Source organism: Chenopodium quinoa, unplaced genomic scaffold (genome assembly GCF_001683475.1).
Source record: "Chenopodium quinoa cultivar QQ74 unplaced genomic scaffold, ASM168347v1, whole genome shotgun sequence".
Taxonomy (NCBI): Eukaryota; Viridiplantae; Streptophyta; class Magnoliopsida; order Caryophyllales; family Amaranthaceae; genus Chenopodium; species Chenopodium quinoa.
This window is the reverse complement of record NW_018742484.1, coordinates 2,931,861-2,949,535: the sequence shown is the minus strand read 5'-3', so window position 1 is coordinate 2,949,535 and position 17,675 is coordinate 2,931,861. Positions and strand designations below refer to the sequence as shown.

Sequence of the window (17,675 nt, the reverse complement as noted above, 5' to 3'; positions counted from 1 at the left end):
CGAGTCTAATCAACTCAAGTTAAAATTTGGTTGAATTCAGACTCGAGTTACTCAAAAGACACAAGCGAGTTGCTCATCCCGAATCGCAATCTTATTATTTAGAAACTAATAAAGCTTAGTTAGGCTACCGATTCTATTATTAACCACACTGTACTCTAATTTTTTAAGATCCGCAATCCTGAATCAAATTAGGAAAGAAACCCAAAAAATTCGTTAAACTTGTGCGCACTTTAATACTTTATACAATACTCTTCCCCTCTCACACTCCCACTTCGGGGACACGATTTGGTCCACTCTCTTTTCTTTTCTCTCCCTCCATTACTTCCCCTCCACCACTCTCTCTCCTCCATTTCCAGCTTTTTTTCTCCAATTCTCTTCACTGTCCTCCTTTTTTTCCTTTTCAATTTCAACCCTAATTTCAAATTATTTCATCATTTCAATCATTTCAATTTTCTGCGATTAATTTCTGGGCGACGAATTGAATTGAAGAACAAATTTCGAAAATGTCGATTAATAGTGGAAGCTGGAATCATTCCAGAAATGGAAATTCCAAATCCTCCATTAATAAAACTCATAATTCCTCCATTAATTTAAACCCTAGGTCTTCTCTATCTTCTTCTAATGTTTCTGTTAAATCTAACAAGTCTTCGTCTTCTGCCACCTCTTCGCTTCGCCGGAGTTCCCCTGCTTCTCTCTCCTCCGCCAAAAACGATGCCGCTGGTTCGTTCTTTTTCTTTTTTTTAATTTTCTTAATCATTTCAAATGTGATGATAATTAATGACATTTAAGCTCGATTTATTAAGTTTCGGGATACAAATCATGGGTCGATTGGTGTAATTAATGTTTCCGCTTTTAGCTTTTTATTATACTATCCATTAGGTTTATGTAATTTTTCCCCTTTTATTTTTAGATTAGAATTCTGTTGATCCATTTAATCAAGGAAATTTAGCTCAAATTAATTTAGTTAGTACATGCATTTTATTAGATACTTCTTGTATTAAGTTTGGTATCCATGATGAAATTATGGGTGTAATTAATGTTTATATAATGCTTATTATTTCTGCTTTTAGATTAGTAATCTAACATGCCTTCAATTTAGTTTCCAAATTTGGTAATGTTTGATTAATTGGAAGTTAATATCGGTTGGATGAAATTGTGTGGGTAGTTGTATATTGAATATGTATGATGGGAAGTGATATATTATTATAACTAGAGTACTTGGACTTGAGGAAAAATATCAAATGGCTGTGGTGGACTACAGTATGGGACCTGAATCACCTGATATCATCTGTTGTTTTTGTCATGTCATTTAAGGTATCCAAGGGCCGAGCACGGGTAATCGGGTCTAGATGAAGAATTATAGTTACATAGGTGTCATGTTGTATTCTTCTTATGATTGTCCCTGAGAATATTCTTACATGATATGACAACTGCTGTCTTTTCTGAACTCTTCTTTTGGTCTTGTCTCAAACTTTGCTATGAATTATACAGCCATAGTGCAAGGTGCTACTTGATAGTTGAAAGACCTATCGCAATTCATTTCCTTGTGTTATGCCTACATGTGTTGTATTATGCAAGATCATAAATTAAGGAAGCAGTAATGGATTTTGTGTGTAATTGTAAGATATCCCATGTGAGTGTTCTCAACGTAGCACGTCTCTATTGCCTAATATGTGTTCTCCCCATCTTTTTTAAAAAAACACTTGTTTCTTTATTTTAATCTCTCATTCTAAATATCCATGTCTAGGAAGATGAAGTGATGATGAATTAATTGTAGAAAGACAATTGCTTGATGGGCAGGTGCATTACTATAGAAGTTTACCTAGGAAGTTCCATTTGAAAAACAATCCCTTATTTTATCTTCATTACCTTAGCGGGTCATTGTAACTTTGTGCTAGCCAAGCAATGAGTGTTTGTATCAACCTGTATGGAATGATTCATAGTCTTGTCTATATTATTGTATATTCTCAAGCCAATAAGTTTAGATTTGTGATTCATCTTGTAATCAAGGCTTATCTGGTACTTAAGAAATCTATAATGTTGCCCTTTGTTTTGACTAGTTTTGGGGAGAGTACGAGTTGCTGTGAGATTACGACCTAGGAACGCCGAGGAGTTGGTTGCAGATGCTGATTTTGCAGACTGTGTAGAGCTACAACCAGAGGTTTTACTTTTTTGCTGGAATCCCATTCTTGTAGGTTTCCTATAGAATCTTCCATTGTCAGTTAACTGATTTGTTTACCACAGCTTAAAAGACTAAAGCTTCGTAAAAACAACTGGGACTCAGATACTTATGAGTTTGATGAGGTTCTGACCGAATTCGCATCTCAAAAACGTGTTTACGAGGTTGTTGCGAAACCTGTTGTGGAGGTTTGCATTCTTTCTTCTGCACACTTCATTATTGAAACACTTGATGCACTGCTACATCTGTTACATCTAGCTCCATATGCATTTTGCGTGTGCTGGGAAAATGTTATCTATTTGACTTCATGATTCTGTATGTTATCATTATCTGCAGAGTGTTTTGGATGGTTATAATGGAACAATTATGGCATATGGACAAACTGGCACTGGAAAAACTTACACACTAGGACAACTTGGAGAGGAAGATACAGCAGGTCGTGGAATTATGGTGCGTGCGATGGAAGATATTTTGGCTGGTATTCGTCTGGATACTGATACTATCTTAATTTCCTATTTCCAGGTTTGTATCCTTGAAAACATTTGTGAGAATCTCTACAAAAAACGCAATTCATGTCTTATCCTTTGTTTTAAAACGTCATTCTGACCCATGATGAAGTTTTTCATGTATAAAATATCTCTGATTCAATAATTTAATTTATGACATGAAATCATTTCTTTCATAAACTCCTTGTAGTTGTACATGGAAACAATACAAGATTTACTTAATCCTAGTAATGACAACATCTCCATCATGGAAGATTCAAAGTCTGGAGACGTTTCGCTCCCTGGTGCTAGTTGTGTTGAAATCAAGGATCACAAGAGCTTCCTAGAGCTGCTAAGATTAGGGGAAGCACACCGGTTTGCTGCAAATACCAAATTGAATACAGAATCTTCTCGTAGTCATGCCATTTTGATGGTAATAAAATCTCTCTCTTTATAAGTTCTTATAGCTGGTTGTATTGTGATGTCTCATACTCTCATCTTCTTTCATGATTGAACCTCAAATTGCTCATTGCATTCATGCAGGTACATGTGAGAAGGTCTGTCAAGGAAAGGGATTCAGCTTTACCAAATGAGAATGGAAGTAGCTCTCATGTTAAAAACCTCAAACCTTCAGTTGTGCGAAAGGGCAAACTCGTAGTAGTTGATCTTGCCGGTTCTGAGCGTATTGACAAGTCAGGTGCTTACCTAAATTACTTTATTAAAGAGATCATTTTGTTTTCTTTACTTGCTTGTTCCTATCTTAAAGCTCTCTTTGAGAGGTCAATGGGAACTTTGTAGTTTCCACATTGCATTCCTATATGTTCTATTTTACCTTTTTTTCCCTAAGCACAGCACATTTTTGGCTAATTATGGAAGAATATTCCCGTTGCTTCTCAAGACCACATTTTTGTTTTACTGGGGGTTTGGTGTTATGGTGTCCGATTATATAATATGTTTTGAAAATTTTGCTATTCTTATCTCATCTCTTTTGTTTAGATGTTTTTGTTAGTTCCTTTCTTCCTCAATGCCTCGCTATTTCTATGCTAATCCTGGTTTGATGTTTCTTATTTGTGGCTTTGTGCTGCTATTTTTTCTGCTTCAAGGGTCAAATTTCCTCATTGACAATTGACATGCCCTAAGATTTCCTCGCTTCGTGTTTTTCAGGAAGTGATGGTCATGCCCTAGAGGAAGCTAAATCTATCAATCTCTCTTTAAGTGCGTTAGGAAAGTGTATTAATGCTCTTGCAGAAAATAGTGCGCATGTTCCAGTTCGGGATTCAAAGCTTACTCGGTTACTTCGAGATTCATTTGGAGGTCAGCTGTGTTATTATTCTTTCATGTTTGACTCCTTTTCAATCTACTAGACAATATCTTGCATGATGGATATTAGAGTATTTTTATATGACTTAATTCTCATTACCAACCTAATTAGTGGCCAGGCCAGTAAACATAAGGTTGGACATGTATGAATGTATACTGAGGCAATTCATGTGCTGTCAGGTACTGCTAGGACTTCATTGGTTGTTACAATTGGGCCATCCTCACGTCACCGAGGTGAAACAGCAAGCACCATAATGTTTGGACAAAGGGTGAGTGGCAAACCACAAATCTATACTATCTTCTTGTTTCTCTGTATTTAATCAAATGGACTCTCGTGTAAACTGCCATACTGTCTGCATGAGAACAGATGTATCTTTTGTGCACTTGCAATTATTGGTTACGTTTGTTCAATATTTTTTTTTTAGTGGTGAAATTTTACTCCAATAAGAAAAGAAATATACATCAAGGTGGTATATGAATTTTGGGTTACATGTGGGGCCATTGATTGAAGTTATGTCTTAATTAGCATCTCTTTAAGCGTTATTGTATATTTGGCTTCACATGATGATGCTTCATAATACTTTACAGGCTATGAAGGTGGAAAACATGTTGAAAATAAAGGAAGAATTTGATTATAAAAGTTTGTCCAGAAAGCTTGACATACAACTAGACAAATTAATGGCAGAAAGTGAAAGGCTACAAAAGGCTTTCCAGGACAGGATTGATCAGATTGGCAAGGAGGCACAAGATCGTGTATCTGATGCTGAACGAAAGTACGCTGATGCTTTGGAGGTAATTCCGCCTTACCGGTCTGTAATTCTGTATACAGTATTTAATTATGTACAATCAAGGATATAAAGGTATGATCCTATAGAACAGATCCTGTTCTAGTAAGGTTGTCAATTATGTACAATCAATTTCTACTAAACTTGCTATGTGAGAAAGCAAGTCTAATTCAGAAATTTTAAATATTGATTGTATTCTCTTTTTTTTTTTTTTTTTCTTCTGCTGTTGGATATAAAGAATTTTTCTAGTAATTTAAGGTAATGTTTATGCTGAACCCGGAAAAGTAATAAATTAGAAATTTATAATGTTTCCTGGATGAGTTCCATTTCATTTGCTTATGGAAAACCTTGCTTGTTTGCTTCTCTAGTATTTCTGACTCCCTTTAGCCCATTAACTACCAGTCTCTGCATACCTGTTTTTTCCTGCATACATTGGAATGCGCTGCCAGTTGGAAATGCTTAGTAATGAACCATCCTGGAGCTCTACAATAATTTTTTGGTGATTGGGTCTGCTTTACCCAGGTCCAATGTTAGACACTAGGGACACTATTATACAGAGTAAAAATTTGACAGGGTTGCAGGACACAACATTAAGGAAAAAACTCTTCCTGATCTTAACAGACTTTTGCTTAAGCCTCTCGTATTTTACATCTATACACAAGACATTTCAAGTTGACATGTTTGTTATTCTTGTTAATGTTCTTATATTTAATTCATCCGTGAGCATAAATTGTGTAACTTTCCTGTTATTATTTTCATTCCTCTACCAATATGTGGATGAAGGAATTGAGGTTTCTAGGTGAAAATTGGTGTGTTAAGGATATCAACACCATGTCCTTGTGTCAAGCTTTTAAGGGAGGCATTTAGTATAAAATGAAGAGAGAAAGCGGCATAAGCTTGGGAAACTGGCATGTTTCATAATCTGTGTGATCCAAGCATTTTTTTAGGTGGTTGAGGAGGGAAAGGCCAACTTCTCTAATCTGTAGGGCGGTGCTTCAACCTGGGTGGGTGTGAGGGAAAGCCACCTCACCAGGAATCCTCTCTTGTAGTCAGTAAATAAACTCTGAAATCACAGGCTATCAATGATTCATAACTTTTTTCTGTTCTGTCCATAGCAACTGTGGTCCAGCACAGTGTGTGTAGTCACACTGTTGTACTCTTACTATGTGTACTCTGTTTCTGTTGCAAACAGTGCTGACACTGTTGGTCTTATGGTTTACATGTGTCTATTGTTTCTAAATCTGAGTTACTGATAATGATTTCCTTCTCTAGGAAGAGAGACTGAAATATCAGAAAGACTATATGGAGGCAGTAAAGAAGCTTGAGGAGCAATGGGCAATCAATCAGCGAAAGCAAAGCAATGAAGCCAGTACATCTGGTGCTAAGCATGATATGTCAGTCAAATCATGCACAAGAGAGGTATTCATGCTTCACTTCTCACACAATGTGCCCATTAAGTGTCCTTTTCACTTTCTCAGTCCTCTCATTTTTTTCACTTAAGTTGGTTACAGCAGTGGGCTTGTTTTAATGCTCATATGTTTTCTTCTTTTCCTTACCATGGAATCTTCATGTAGCTGCACCCTGATCCTTGTATAAATTGTACATATCCAATGTGATTTTTAAGCATCATCTAGGATGCCAGGATGATACATGTCTTGATATATGTGATCTTAAGATTGCTTTGACACTTGAACTAATTGATTCTTTTAATGGTAGAATAACTTTCAGGAACTTGCTGTTGTGTTGGTATTATAGTGAACAAACTCTTTATTCACGCAATACATGATTGAAATTTAGAATGTTTGTAAAATTATATTTTGGATATCAATTATAGAATGATAAGGGAAATCTAATATTATGATTAAAAGAAGAAAGTGGGTGAATAGTTTATTTAAAAGTAAGTGATGTGAGAGGAAGGAATTAAAAAAAAGTAAAAGTGGGAACCATGGCTGGAGAGAGAGAAAGAGATTAAAAAAGTGTAAAGAATTTCTATTTTTAGATTTGTTGCTCTTAAAAAATCGGTCTTTATGAAAAGTGTTGCACTTAAAAGACAGAAGTAGTATTAGTAGTGGAAAAAATATCTAAAGGTATACTAATAATAAATAATCAATATTTGAAACATAACTGTCTTTCATATCGCGTAAATATTATTACATAAACTTCATGAGATAATGGTATTATAATATGATAAAGGTATTATAATGGAAGTGATTAATCGAACATGAATCATAAAGTATATTTTTTTTGGTGCTAGATAATTAATTTGTTTGGAAAAAAATATAAAACACCCTGAGGAAGCCATAAAGGTGATTGGTTTTTGGACATGAAACATGGATGATTAAGCCCATTGAGGTGCTTGTCATACTGTTATAGGGTTTGATTTGCTGCTAGGAACTGACATACCTTACGGCACTTAACAATGGCAGCAAATAAGAAGAAAATGATGATTATATTGATGCGATGAGCATTATAGTAAATTGACTGATAATTCCACTTTCGAGAGGTGGATTTTCTCCTAAGTATGAGCTTTCGTGAGGCTCACTCTCTCCCAATAACAAACCACACAATATTCAACATATCCTCTTTCCTCCTAAGGAGACCTATTTATAGAAAATCCCTTCTGACAAACCTTTGGAGGGTGTTTGTTTAGGGGGATAAAAGGGGTGGGATAAGGATAAAAAATAGGGATAAAAGAAAACTAATTTGTTTAGAGGGATGGGAATTAGAAGGGGGTAAGGGATAGGGATAAAAACACCCACTTATCCCTTCATTTCTATAACTATGGGGGGGGGGGGTATAAGGAGAAGGGATAAAAAATGGGTTGAAAAAGTGCAAATTACCCCGAATGAAATTGAAAGGGTAAGGAGAAAGAGTAGAAGTTAGTAAGGGTATTTTTAAAATTTTATTACTTATCCCTAATTTGTTTCCCATACTTACCAAACATGGGATAAAAATTATTTATCCTTGTCCCACCTATCAATCCCCTATCTTTATCCTCCCTTCTTATCCCTCTTATTTCTATCCCTCCAACCAAACGCCCCGCTATCTTATTTCCCAAGTTACCACTAATAGACTATGACTAACATGCCCTTCCCCTAAATTTTAATTGTAATTTAAGTTTTATTTGATTACTTTTTCTTTTTCTTTTTTTGTTTTTTTCAATTTTAATATTGACCTATGAGGGGTAATATGATATTTTCATGTGGACACCCCATGAATTCCCTTATAGAATAGATAGGGAGCTTGTTTTCAACTATCCTCACTGGGTATAGCTCTAAGTTTAATTTGTTTGGTGTGGTTTTGGTGTATGAGAAACCTAACTTTTCGTGTCTTTGATGCTTTTTATTATTTTGTTTGCTAAATTGTTGGACACAACCCACAGATATTCTTATTAATCAGCCAGTAATGCTGTTTCATGATACTTTCCATATGTCTATTGACCTCAGGAATATATTTTTTTCATTGATTGTGCCAAGGTTACAGTCCTTTCCTTAAGTTTTGTGTAAGCCATTGAAGAGTAGCTGTACATATTATTGATTCGGTAGTTTTCCGCATATGTGTGTGAAGCGCAAGGAACATTTTTAATTTTTATATGCCAGGCGTGTCAGGTACATGCTGATGAAGAAGTTGCTGAGGTGAGAAGGTTGCTTCAGAGTGAAAAGCTTCTGAGGAAGTCTGCTGAAGATGAGGCATCCAATCTTAAAACGCAGCTTGCGCAATCAAAGAAACAAGAGGTATGTTGCTTTAATTGAAAGTAGCTAAGTAAATGTCATGTACTTTTTTACATTGCTTGATGCTGAGTTCTAGACTTACTACACTCTTTATGTTCAGACAGCTGCAAATTCTGAAATGTTAAAGCTTCATCAGATGTTGAAGGATGAGGCCAACCAACGAGAAAAACTTGAACGTGAGATAGCTATGCTTCAAGGGCAATTGTTGCAACTAAGCTTTGAAGCTGATGAGGTATGGTGTTCTCTCCAGACATCAAGACTCTCAGAAATCATACACTGTAGGTCTAGATCATAAGTGAAACTAGTAATATATTATTATCTTTGTAAATTTCTTCTTCAGAAATGGGATTTTGAATTGTAGCTCGAGTTTTCTGAGGTAAAAATCATGTTTAACATCTCTATCTTGTGAGTTTGTCTAGTTGCTACCAGCCTACCAGTATTCATTAGAAATCCTTTAAACTGTCTGTCAATCTTATCCTAGGCAAAGGCTTAAGACAACAGTTCCCTCTTTTGTGACACCAGTGCACCTGACTTCATATCAACTTGTTGTCTACTTTCCAAGGCACTGGTGCTACTCTTGGTGTGCATTCTCATGTTAAGCTAAAAACTGAAACATTTATCATTCTTTTTTTGGGGCTTGGTACATGCAATAATGTTCTGTTTAAAAGAAAGCTAGATGCTTGGACAAGCAACAGCCTAAAAAAGAAAGCAAAGGATTTTCAGTGCATTGTGCTGCCATCTGTTTGATATCAGAGATTGGTCCCAGAAGCTTGTTTTAAAAAATTACTTGCAAATCTCTGTAACTGCATCATAAGTTGGGAAAGAATTTGTGGATTGTAAAAGAATTTATCTTGGCTATTGTATAGACTAGAAGAAGACTTGACAATGGGACCTCTAAAGTTCATGTTGAGGTTGATACTCAAGTGACAAAAGTTCAAGGCGTTCAACCTCAAACAGATGATGCAGGAAATGAGGATAAGAGTTCAGTAGCTAAACTTTTTGAGCAAGGTAAGAAACTATAGCGTAAATTTCTCTTGAATTTGTCTTACACAGTTTGTTTTCCTGCACTCTTCTGTTTTAACAAGAATCAGTCTCCTTACAGTTGGTTTGCAGAAGATATTATCATTACTTGAAGCAGAAGACGCTGACGTACGAATTCATGCTGTGAAAGTTGTTGCAAATTTGGCCGCAGAAGGTAAATACCTTAGAAAATTGTATCTGCTCTGACGTCGTTTCATTGTGATTTGATGATTTCACTCCTTGATCCTGCAGAAACAAACCAGGAGAAGATTGTTGAGGCCAGTGGGCTTACTTCTTTGCTAAATCTTCTTAGAAGCTCTGAGGATGAGACCATACATCGAGTTGCTGCTGGTGCTATTGCAAACTTAGCAATGAACGGTGAATTAGTTAACCTTTCTTTTATCAGGCTCCATTATCTTTTCCTACTTATGCTATTAAGTTAATATTTGCTCCCTTTCTTGTCACTTCAGAAACCAACCAAGAGCTAATAATGGCCCAAGGAGGTGTAAGTTTGCTATCAGTAACGGCTGCTAAAGCAGAGGATCCTCAAACCCTTCGCATGATTGCTGGAGCAGTTGCTAATCTTTGTGGCAATGGTAAACCATGACTTTAATGAACATTTGACTTTTAAAGTCTTTTAGTGATTTTAATTGTGCTATTTTAAAGTAAGTGGGGAAAGAGAGAAAGGGAAGGGGGGAAGGGGGGGGGGGGGGGAGGGGGGGGAGAGCGTGTTACATTAGACCTCAAGCAGTTTAATTGTAATCCAGCTTGTCATTAGCTTATTAAAATGTTGATGTCATTACAGCATTACTTAATGCCTGAATTTCATTTGTTTAAAGCAGTGTTACCCAGGTATGAGAGTGGGTACAGGAATGAAAATTGTTTCTAGTTTTGTTAAATTACTTTGTATTGCTCATGTATGAATTTTCTTTTTTTTTTGGATTGCAGTTCGCAGAAGAGAAACAGAGGGTGGGGTGGGGGGGAGAGGTAACTGGGGTTAAGTCCTACCCATATAGTGAGCTAGTCCATGCACTCTTATCAAGCTCATTTGAAATCATAATGTGATTTAAAGATAATTGGTTGTGGTTGATGGACTTTCACCTATATTACCTTTCCTAAAGGTCTTTCCACCGAAAATTTGAATTTTTGTATTTGGGTTTCAATCGTAGCAGCCAGATATTTGAATCATGGTAAATAGAGCAATTTATTTGCTAGTGTTAAGTTTTTGTAGATCTTGTGATGTTATAATAAACTTGTCTTACAAAATATGATGTACTACGGAGTGTGTGTATATATACTGAGAATTTAAAAAACTTGATTTTTTGGTAGGAAGTTGGTTGAATATTACTTACCAAATTTCTGTCAGACAAACTGCAGGCCAAACTCAGAGGTGAAGGTGGTATCAAGGCTTTGTTGGGGATGGTCAGATTTGGACACCCTGATGTTCTTGCACAAGTTGCTCGCGGGATTGCAAACTTTGCAAAATGTGAATCCAAGGCATCAACTCAAGGTATATACGATTAACTATTTTTAATGTTAAACATCTACTGGTTGCTGCTTCTTGTTAACCCCCATATGATTGATTATTATTGAATACAAAGATATTAGCCATGTTTCCTCTGTCTCTTTCTCACTATTACTGTATATTCTATGGTTAAATTAAGTTTCATACCAAACTGCAGTACTACGCTTTTGGGTTGTTTTGGCTTAAGATTTAACTACTTAGGGATAGCTGGTTGAGCAGTGTCAATCCGAAATCTATTGGGTTATCGTATATACCACTGATTCAACACATTTTTATTGTGTATAATTGAACTTAAATTTCTAATTCTTTATTGAAACATACTGTAGGATTTATTCTTACATTTGTTTTCTTCTGTGTTAACTTTCAATTTACTCATTTCCGTATCCTGAAATAATGCCCAGTTGCCCACTAAAAGATTAACTTGAAGAAAAAGGTATTGTACTATTTGTTTGCGTTGGAATTTGGAGTTGAGATTTTAGGTGTCCTTAGATGCCGTGCGTCTTGTTTCTGAATTATTACCTAAACCACTTCATTCAACCTATGGATTTGCGTACAAAGCAAAAAAAAATTCCATTGCGATAGATCCTTTGTTTCCTTTCCTCTTTCGATCAAAGGCATTAAGGATTTCACATGTATTGTCGAGTTTCACTTTGAATTTTGGACTTCGACAACTTGCTGCATATTGTTTAACTTCTTATTTTTAGTCAGCATAATAATTTTTTTGTAAGGGCTGCTTTTGCGGTCTTGAGAATATTATTAATGTGCTGTTTTGATGGAAGAAAAATCTGTCTTGGTGCAGTCAAGTAGATGCATTGTAGGAATATTATGAACTTGTAACTATTCAATACTTCCCACTCAAAATATTGTCCTTTTAAATGCAGGATTTAGAACTGGAAGATCTCTGCTTATCGAGGATGGTGCTCTCCCTTGGATTGTACATAATTCCAACAATGAAGCCTCATCAATTAGGCGGCACATTGAACTAGCACTCTGCCACCTTGCTCAACATGGTATGCTTCCTATATACCTCAACTTTTTCAACCTGTGCTATCTTTTTTTGCATGTTATTTACCAACCATTTTATCCCCCTTACTCAGAGGCAAATGCTAAGGACATGATTAATGGGGGTGCTCTGTGGGAACTTGTTCGCATATCACGTGATTGTTCTCGCGATGACATTAGGAGTCTTGCTCGCCGCACACTTGGTTCTAGTCCCTCTTTCCAAGCTGAGCTGAGGCGGCTGAATGTAGATCATTGATTGCTCGTACATATTCAAGTACGGACAACAGAAGCGTAGAATTTGTATATTGGGTTTAGGTAGGGTGATTCCTTTATTATTTCTTTTATTCTCCCTTCTTTTTGTGTTAACTTGTTCATTTTTTTCATATTACTCGAGAAATCGTGTTTTTTCCTGTGTCTGGGAAAAAAAGAATAGGCAGATAAGGTTATTTAGCATCCGTATCATTGTTATACTGGTCGATTGATTTATTTGTAAAGAGCGAGTTTTACCATGGGCTTTATTTTATCCCGTTTCTTGGAGAGCATATCGAGCCAAGGAGCTAGTCTTTGATGTGGGCGTATCAGGCTTCATAGTTGTAACTTATTACAAGTAGTTGTATAAAAGTATGAGGAATTGTTATAATTAGACTGGCAATTTGAAGAGGTAAATTATAAACATTATATAGTATATTATTCTGACATGTTTGTTGAAAGCCAGCTTTTTTCTTCACGCCTGTCATATGGTCCTGCTAGTTTAGGAAACCAGAGTACAGGTTGATGTTGTTGGTTTCAGATCAGGTTGTGCAGATCCAAAGCCAGGAGTGCTGCCCATTCAGTGTTGGTGTGATAGTCTAGAGAATAATTATGATTATGGCTGTTTTCTTACGTTATGTTTATTCCTCTGTGAAGTCTTTTATCACACTCTACAAAATACTCATGTCTGGAAATTCAAGGAAAAGATCGATCACATTCACCGTCCTTTTTATTCTTTGATGTAAACAAGGTCCGTCACTTGTGATCCTAGTTTCCCATCTATGTTACATTTACGGAGTACGTAGGAAGTACTCTGTAGCACTTCAGACTTGGGTGTTTTGAAGGTAAATATTGTGAAGCAGATACTTTCATAATATTGCGTCAATAGTCAAATGAGTTTTTGTTAAATTGGAGTCGATGTATACTTTTATACGGTAGTATTTATTTTACTTTTTTTTTTAATTTATTATTATTACTACTATTACTACTTATGATTTTCATTTATAGATAGGTAGTTGAAGATAAAAATGAGATCTCAATTGTTGCAAAAATTCAAAAATAGAGGAAATATAAAAGAGTAGGAAAATGATAGAAGAAGGGTTATTTCTGTGCATGTATAGACATTCACGAAGGGAAATTGATAGACTATTTGATTTCTGCTTAGTTTCCATTTAAAATTTTAACCAAATAAACTTATTCTTTCAGCTTTGTGTATTTCTCACTAGAAAAACTAAAGGAAAATAGAATAGGAGAGAAGAAAGATTGGGCATTGTCATTTCTTCTGTTATAAAGAAACATTATCCATCTATGGGAAATACTATTCAACACTATGGATATTATTTCCACTCTTATAATAACGGACCATTTGAAAATGGGAATAACTTTTTTTTTTCCTGTTTTTATTTTATTTTAAAACTACATTATTGTATAGAAATATATAATACGGAGTACTTCGTATGATTTTCCTCTCAACCAAATAGAATATGAGGATAATGAATCACAGCATAATAAGTGTCTAATTATTAAAAGCCATCAAATTCCAAGCTATTAAACCCAAATCCAAAGCCATGTTAATTGATTGTTTATTTCAACTAAGGATAAATAGGGTGACTAAGTTGTGATGACCAAGACATGAATCTTCTGTTGTCAATAACATTGGAATAACAAATTTGTGATCGATGCACTCAATCTTATACAAAATGATTAAGAACCTGGATAATTTATATTTGCATAGTACACCTTTTTCTTATTTTTATTCCAAAAAAAAAAAAAAAAAAAAAAAAAAAAAAACACGAGTAACAAAATTATCTCGAAGGTTGTACGCCTCAGAATCCCTCTAAACTACCTTCTCCCTCAAGTTTAAAGTTAAATAAATTAGTTTATAATGTAAGAGAATATGCTGTTTTAGGTTATTTTTAATGAATAACTATGTTGTTAATTAAAGAATACTAACTTCAATCTCGTACTACAATTTTTAATCACGTCCGTACAACATAGTTGTAGTGTTTGGTTAATTAAAATTGCTTCCTAGAAAGAGAAATAAATTAAATTTGTTTGGTTTAAAGGATAAAGAAAAGATTCACTCCCAAGTAAGTTGGAATAATGTCTATTAAGTACCTAATTAATTTAAGATAGTGGGAAATTAATATTCTCTACTAATCTAAGTGGTGTGATATGCTCCAACTATTTCAACTTTTTAATGTGTTTAATAAATAGGATCTTATCTCATCTCATTAACAATCTTTGAGTGTTTTTAATAGTTAGCTTAGTTGATGAATTAGATTTATAATTATGGCATACGTACTCTCTTTGTTCGACAAAATTCTTTTCACTTTGCGTTTCAGGCTATTACTTAAAGTTCGTCTAATTTTTATTTTTTCTGTTTTTATTAAAGAATACATTATTATTTCAACTTTCTCAACTTTTGAATGAGACGGGAACATATTACTTTTTCTCGAATCTCTTATTTCAATCCAATAGCAATATTTGACTTTTTATTTATTTCAGTTGATGGATTAGATTTAAATCTATATACTATATGCCTATAAGGCTATAACATAATAAGGGTCTAAGAGTTGTGTGCCGCACATCAATTTGCTGATTCATTGCAAAAGTTCATGCTAATTTAGTCGAAAAATCCACTAAAATTATACACAATTTATTCATCTTATTGTCTTAGAAAATGAATAAGTTGTAAAATAAGATAGAGATGTATATAAGACAATGCAGTAATTATGTGCAAGTATATTTGAAGTTGAAAAATTTGAGGTTGAATAAAGTGTATTTTTTTTATTTTTTATTTTTTTTTTTGGTGCAAAAGAGGGGCGAACCCCTAAATAATGTGTAGTATTAATTGTTGTTGTAATTTGGAGTTAGTGGTTAATCATAGTCAATTCTAAAGTCATTACACCATCGATCTCATATTATACGGCACATTTTTCCTAATTTTCTCAATTGTATAACAACGAGTACAAAAATTCAAGGTTCACAATTTCAATACTTGTATTACTAATATCCTATGGCATGAAATTAAAGTTCCGACATTTTATTTCAAATGAGTGTTTTTTGCCTAATAAAAGGTCTAAAATGAAAAGATTAGATTTTTAAGATTACTCTATGTTTGGGTCCAATTTAGTCCAATTGGGCCTAGGCATTAAATGATCCAATTAAAAGCCCAAGGTCAAAGTTCAACTCTCCAATTGTGCTAAAGTCAAAGGTCAGCCCTCAAAGCAAGCCAATTGGGCTAAGGCCCAACTTCTCCATGTATGAAGAGGTATAAAAGCCATCAATATTCATATATTCACATTCATTCACATATTCTCATATATATTCTCATAACTAAAGAAAAGCCTCAAGCAACAAATTCTCTTGCATAGTGTACTCTTTCTACACATTGTACTGACTTTAGCATCGGAGGGGCCTTCCTCGGCAACACCCCCGAGGCTAGTTTACGTGTGTTTACTGTGCAGGAAACCTTCGGCCCAACATAACTTGGACCGAATCCAGTCTTCTCCGTTTCAGCGGACCTTCGGCAAGGTCCCATTGTTTTCACCCGAAACAATTTGGCGCCGTCTGTGGGGAAGACTTTCAAAAATCTTTAAGCCAAATTTCTAACCAAGATCATCTTGCAATAATCTTAGTAGCAATGGCTAAGAACCGCAAGAGCAAAGGCCTCCGTCAAGGAGCGGGCGAAAAGCCTAAAACCCCTACACCATCACCCTCGCCGGACCGGAACTCTCCCAAGGGTGCCAGCTCGGGGGGAGGATCATACAAGGAGGATTCCCTTTCTCCCGTAATTCATGACTCTCATCATAGGCCGAGTCACTCTCGGTCTAGCAGGGCTGAGTCCGATCATAGGACACATTCAGTGCCCCAAAGCCAACCATCGGCTGTGCGCCCTCATTCCCATACTCGGCCGAGGACCCCTTTGACGGGGCCCAGCTCGGAAGAGGTGGCAAGAGCGCTGGCAGTACTCATGGAGGCGATGAGGGCACAAAATATGCCACCACCTCGTGATCGAACTCCTCCGCATACTCGGCATCAGCGGAGGAAGTTAGACCATGATGGTGGGAAGCTTCCTTCCTTCCGGGAACTGGAAGAGTGGGAAGAGGATACCTGGAAGAATTAAAAAGAGAGGAAAAAGAACCCTCAATTTTTAAAAGGATCCTCATCCTCACGACTAGAAGCGCATAAGAGCAGCAGCTCAGCTTCTCGGCCAGAATCTACTCACCGAGAACCTGAGACTGTTCGCCGAAGCGTCCTCGACCGACTCGGCGGCAAGGAACCGAGCGTGCGCAGTCGCCTCTCGTTCCCTGCAGCCGAGGCCCAGACTTCCCAGCCAGGGACGAAAACCACTCCTACCTCTCTAAGAGGGCGGAGCGCGGTCCCTTCGGCCAGGAACAAGGGCAAGGCCGTTATGCTACCCGCCAGTTCACCATTCGAGCAATGGATACTGGAAGAGCGCGTGCCCACGGTTAAAATACCGTCGCACATCACATATGACGGGACCTCGGATCCGAAGGATCACGTAGCCTCGTATGAGACTCATATGCATCTTTGCCCCAGATCCGAAGCGACTTGGTGCAAATATTTCCCAACCACTCTCAAGGGGGTCGCGCAAGCGTGGATCTCCAAGGGAGTAAAGCAAGGCTCCATAACAGGGTGGGATGATCTGTCCTCCAAATTTAGGAGCAAGTTTTCCACGGAAAACCGCCGAGAGAAGACTACTGCAGAGCTCATGAGTCTACAACAGGGGGAAACCGAAAGCCTCCGAGACTATCTGACCCGTTTCAGTAACGAGTCATCCAGCGTCTCTCAGCTGGACCAGGGGCTAGCCGTTTTTGCGATGCAGAATGGCCTTCAGCCCGGAAAGTTCCTAGACTTCTTGGTCATGCACACCCCGCAGACCTTGGAGGAAGCTCTGAATGCCTCGGATAAGTTTATCCGAGCCGAAGAATGGAACAAAGCGAAAACCCAACCTCAATTTGGGGGAGGGAAACAAAGACAAATACCCTTGTCTGAAGGCCAAGGCCATAAGGAAAAGGGAAAGTCAAAGGCCTCGGAGCAATCTTCGGCCACCGACCCAAAGAAGGAAAGATCTGCCTCATACACAGGCAGATACGAGTCCTACACTCCGCTCTCTTTTCCACGCGCCAAAATTTACAGCGTGACGAAGGAGGAGCAGAGTTACCGAAAGCCGAGACCACTCCCAGAGTGGTATCAGCGAAAAAATAAAAATCAGTGGTGCGAGTTCCACGAGTCTTCGGGACACAACACTGAGGAGTGTATCCAACTGAAGGACCAGATAGAGGACATGGTCCGGAAGGGATACTTGAAAAAATACATCGCGGATCACCGCGAGAAAAAAGAATACGAGAA

The 17,675-nt window shown here is 36.8% G+C and overlaps 1 protein-coding gene across 1 annotated transcript; it reads left to right on the top strand.

Annotated features, from left to right (window-relative positions):
• Positions 1-191: 191 nt before the first annotated feature.
• Positions 192-12,570, top strand: LOC110719389 (kinesin-like protein KIN-UA). Its single transcript, XM_021898317.1, has 19 exons — positions 192-720; positions 2,061-2,161; positions 2,245-2,367; positions 2,516-2,701; positions 2,876-3,097; positions 3,208-3,361; positions 3,829-3,978; positions 4,165-4,253; positions 4,573-4,776; positions 6,042-6,188; positions 8,369-8,503; positions 8,601-8,732; positions 9,367-9,508; positions 9,603-9,695; positions 9,773-9,898; positions 9,991-10,116; positions 10,887-11,030; positions 11,927-12,055; positions 12,143-12,570. The coding sequence occupies exons 1-19, from the start codon at positions 504-506 to the stop codon at positions 12,301-12,303; spliced, it is 2,781 nt and encodes a 926-aa protein (XP_021754009.1). The 5' UTR covers positions 192-503; the 3' UTR covers positions 12,304-12,570.
• Positions 12,571-17,675: the final 5,105 nt, after the last annotated feature.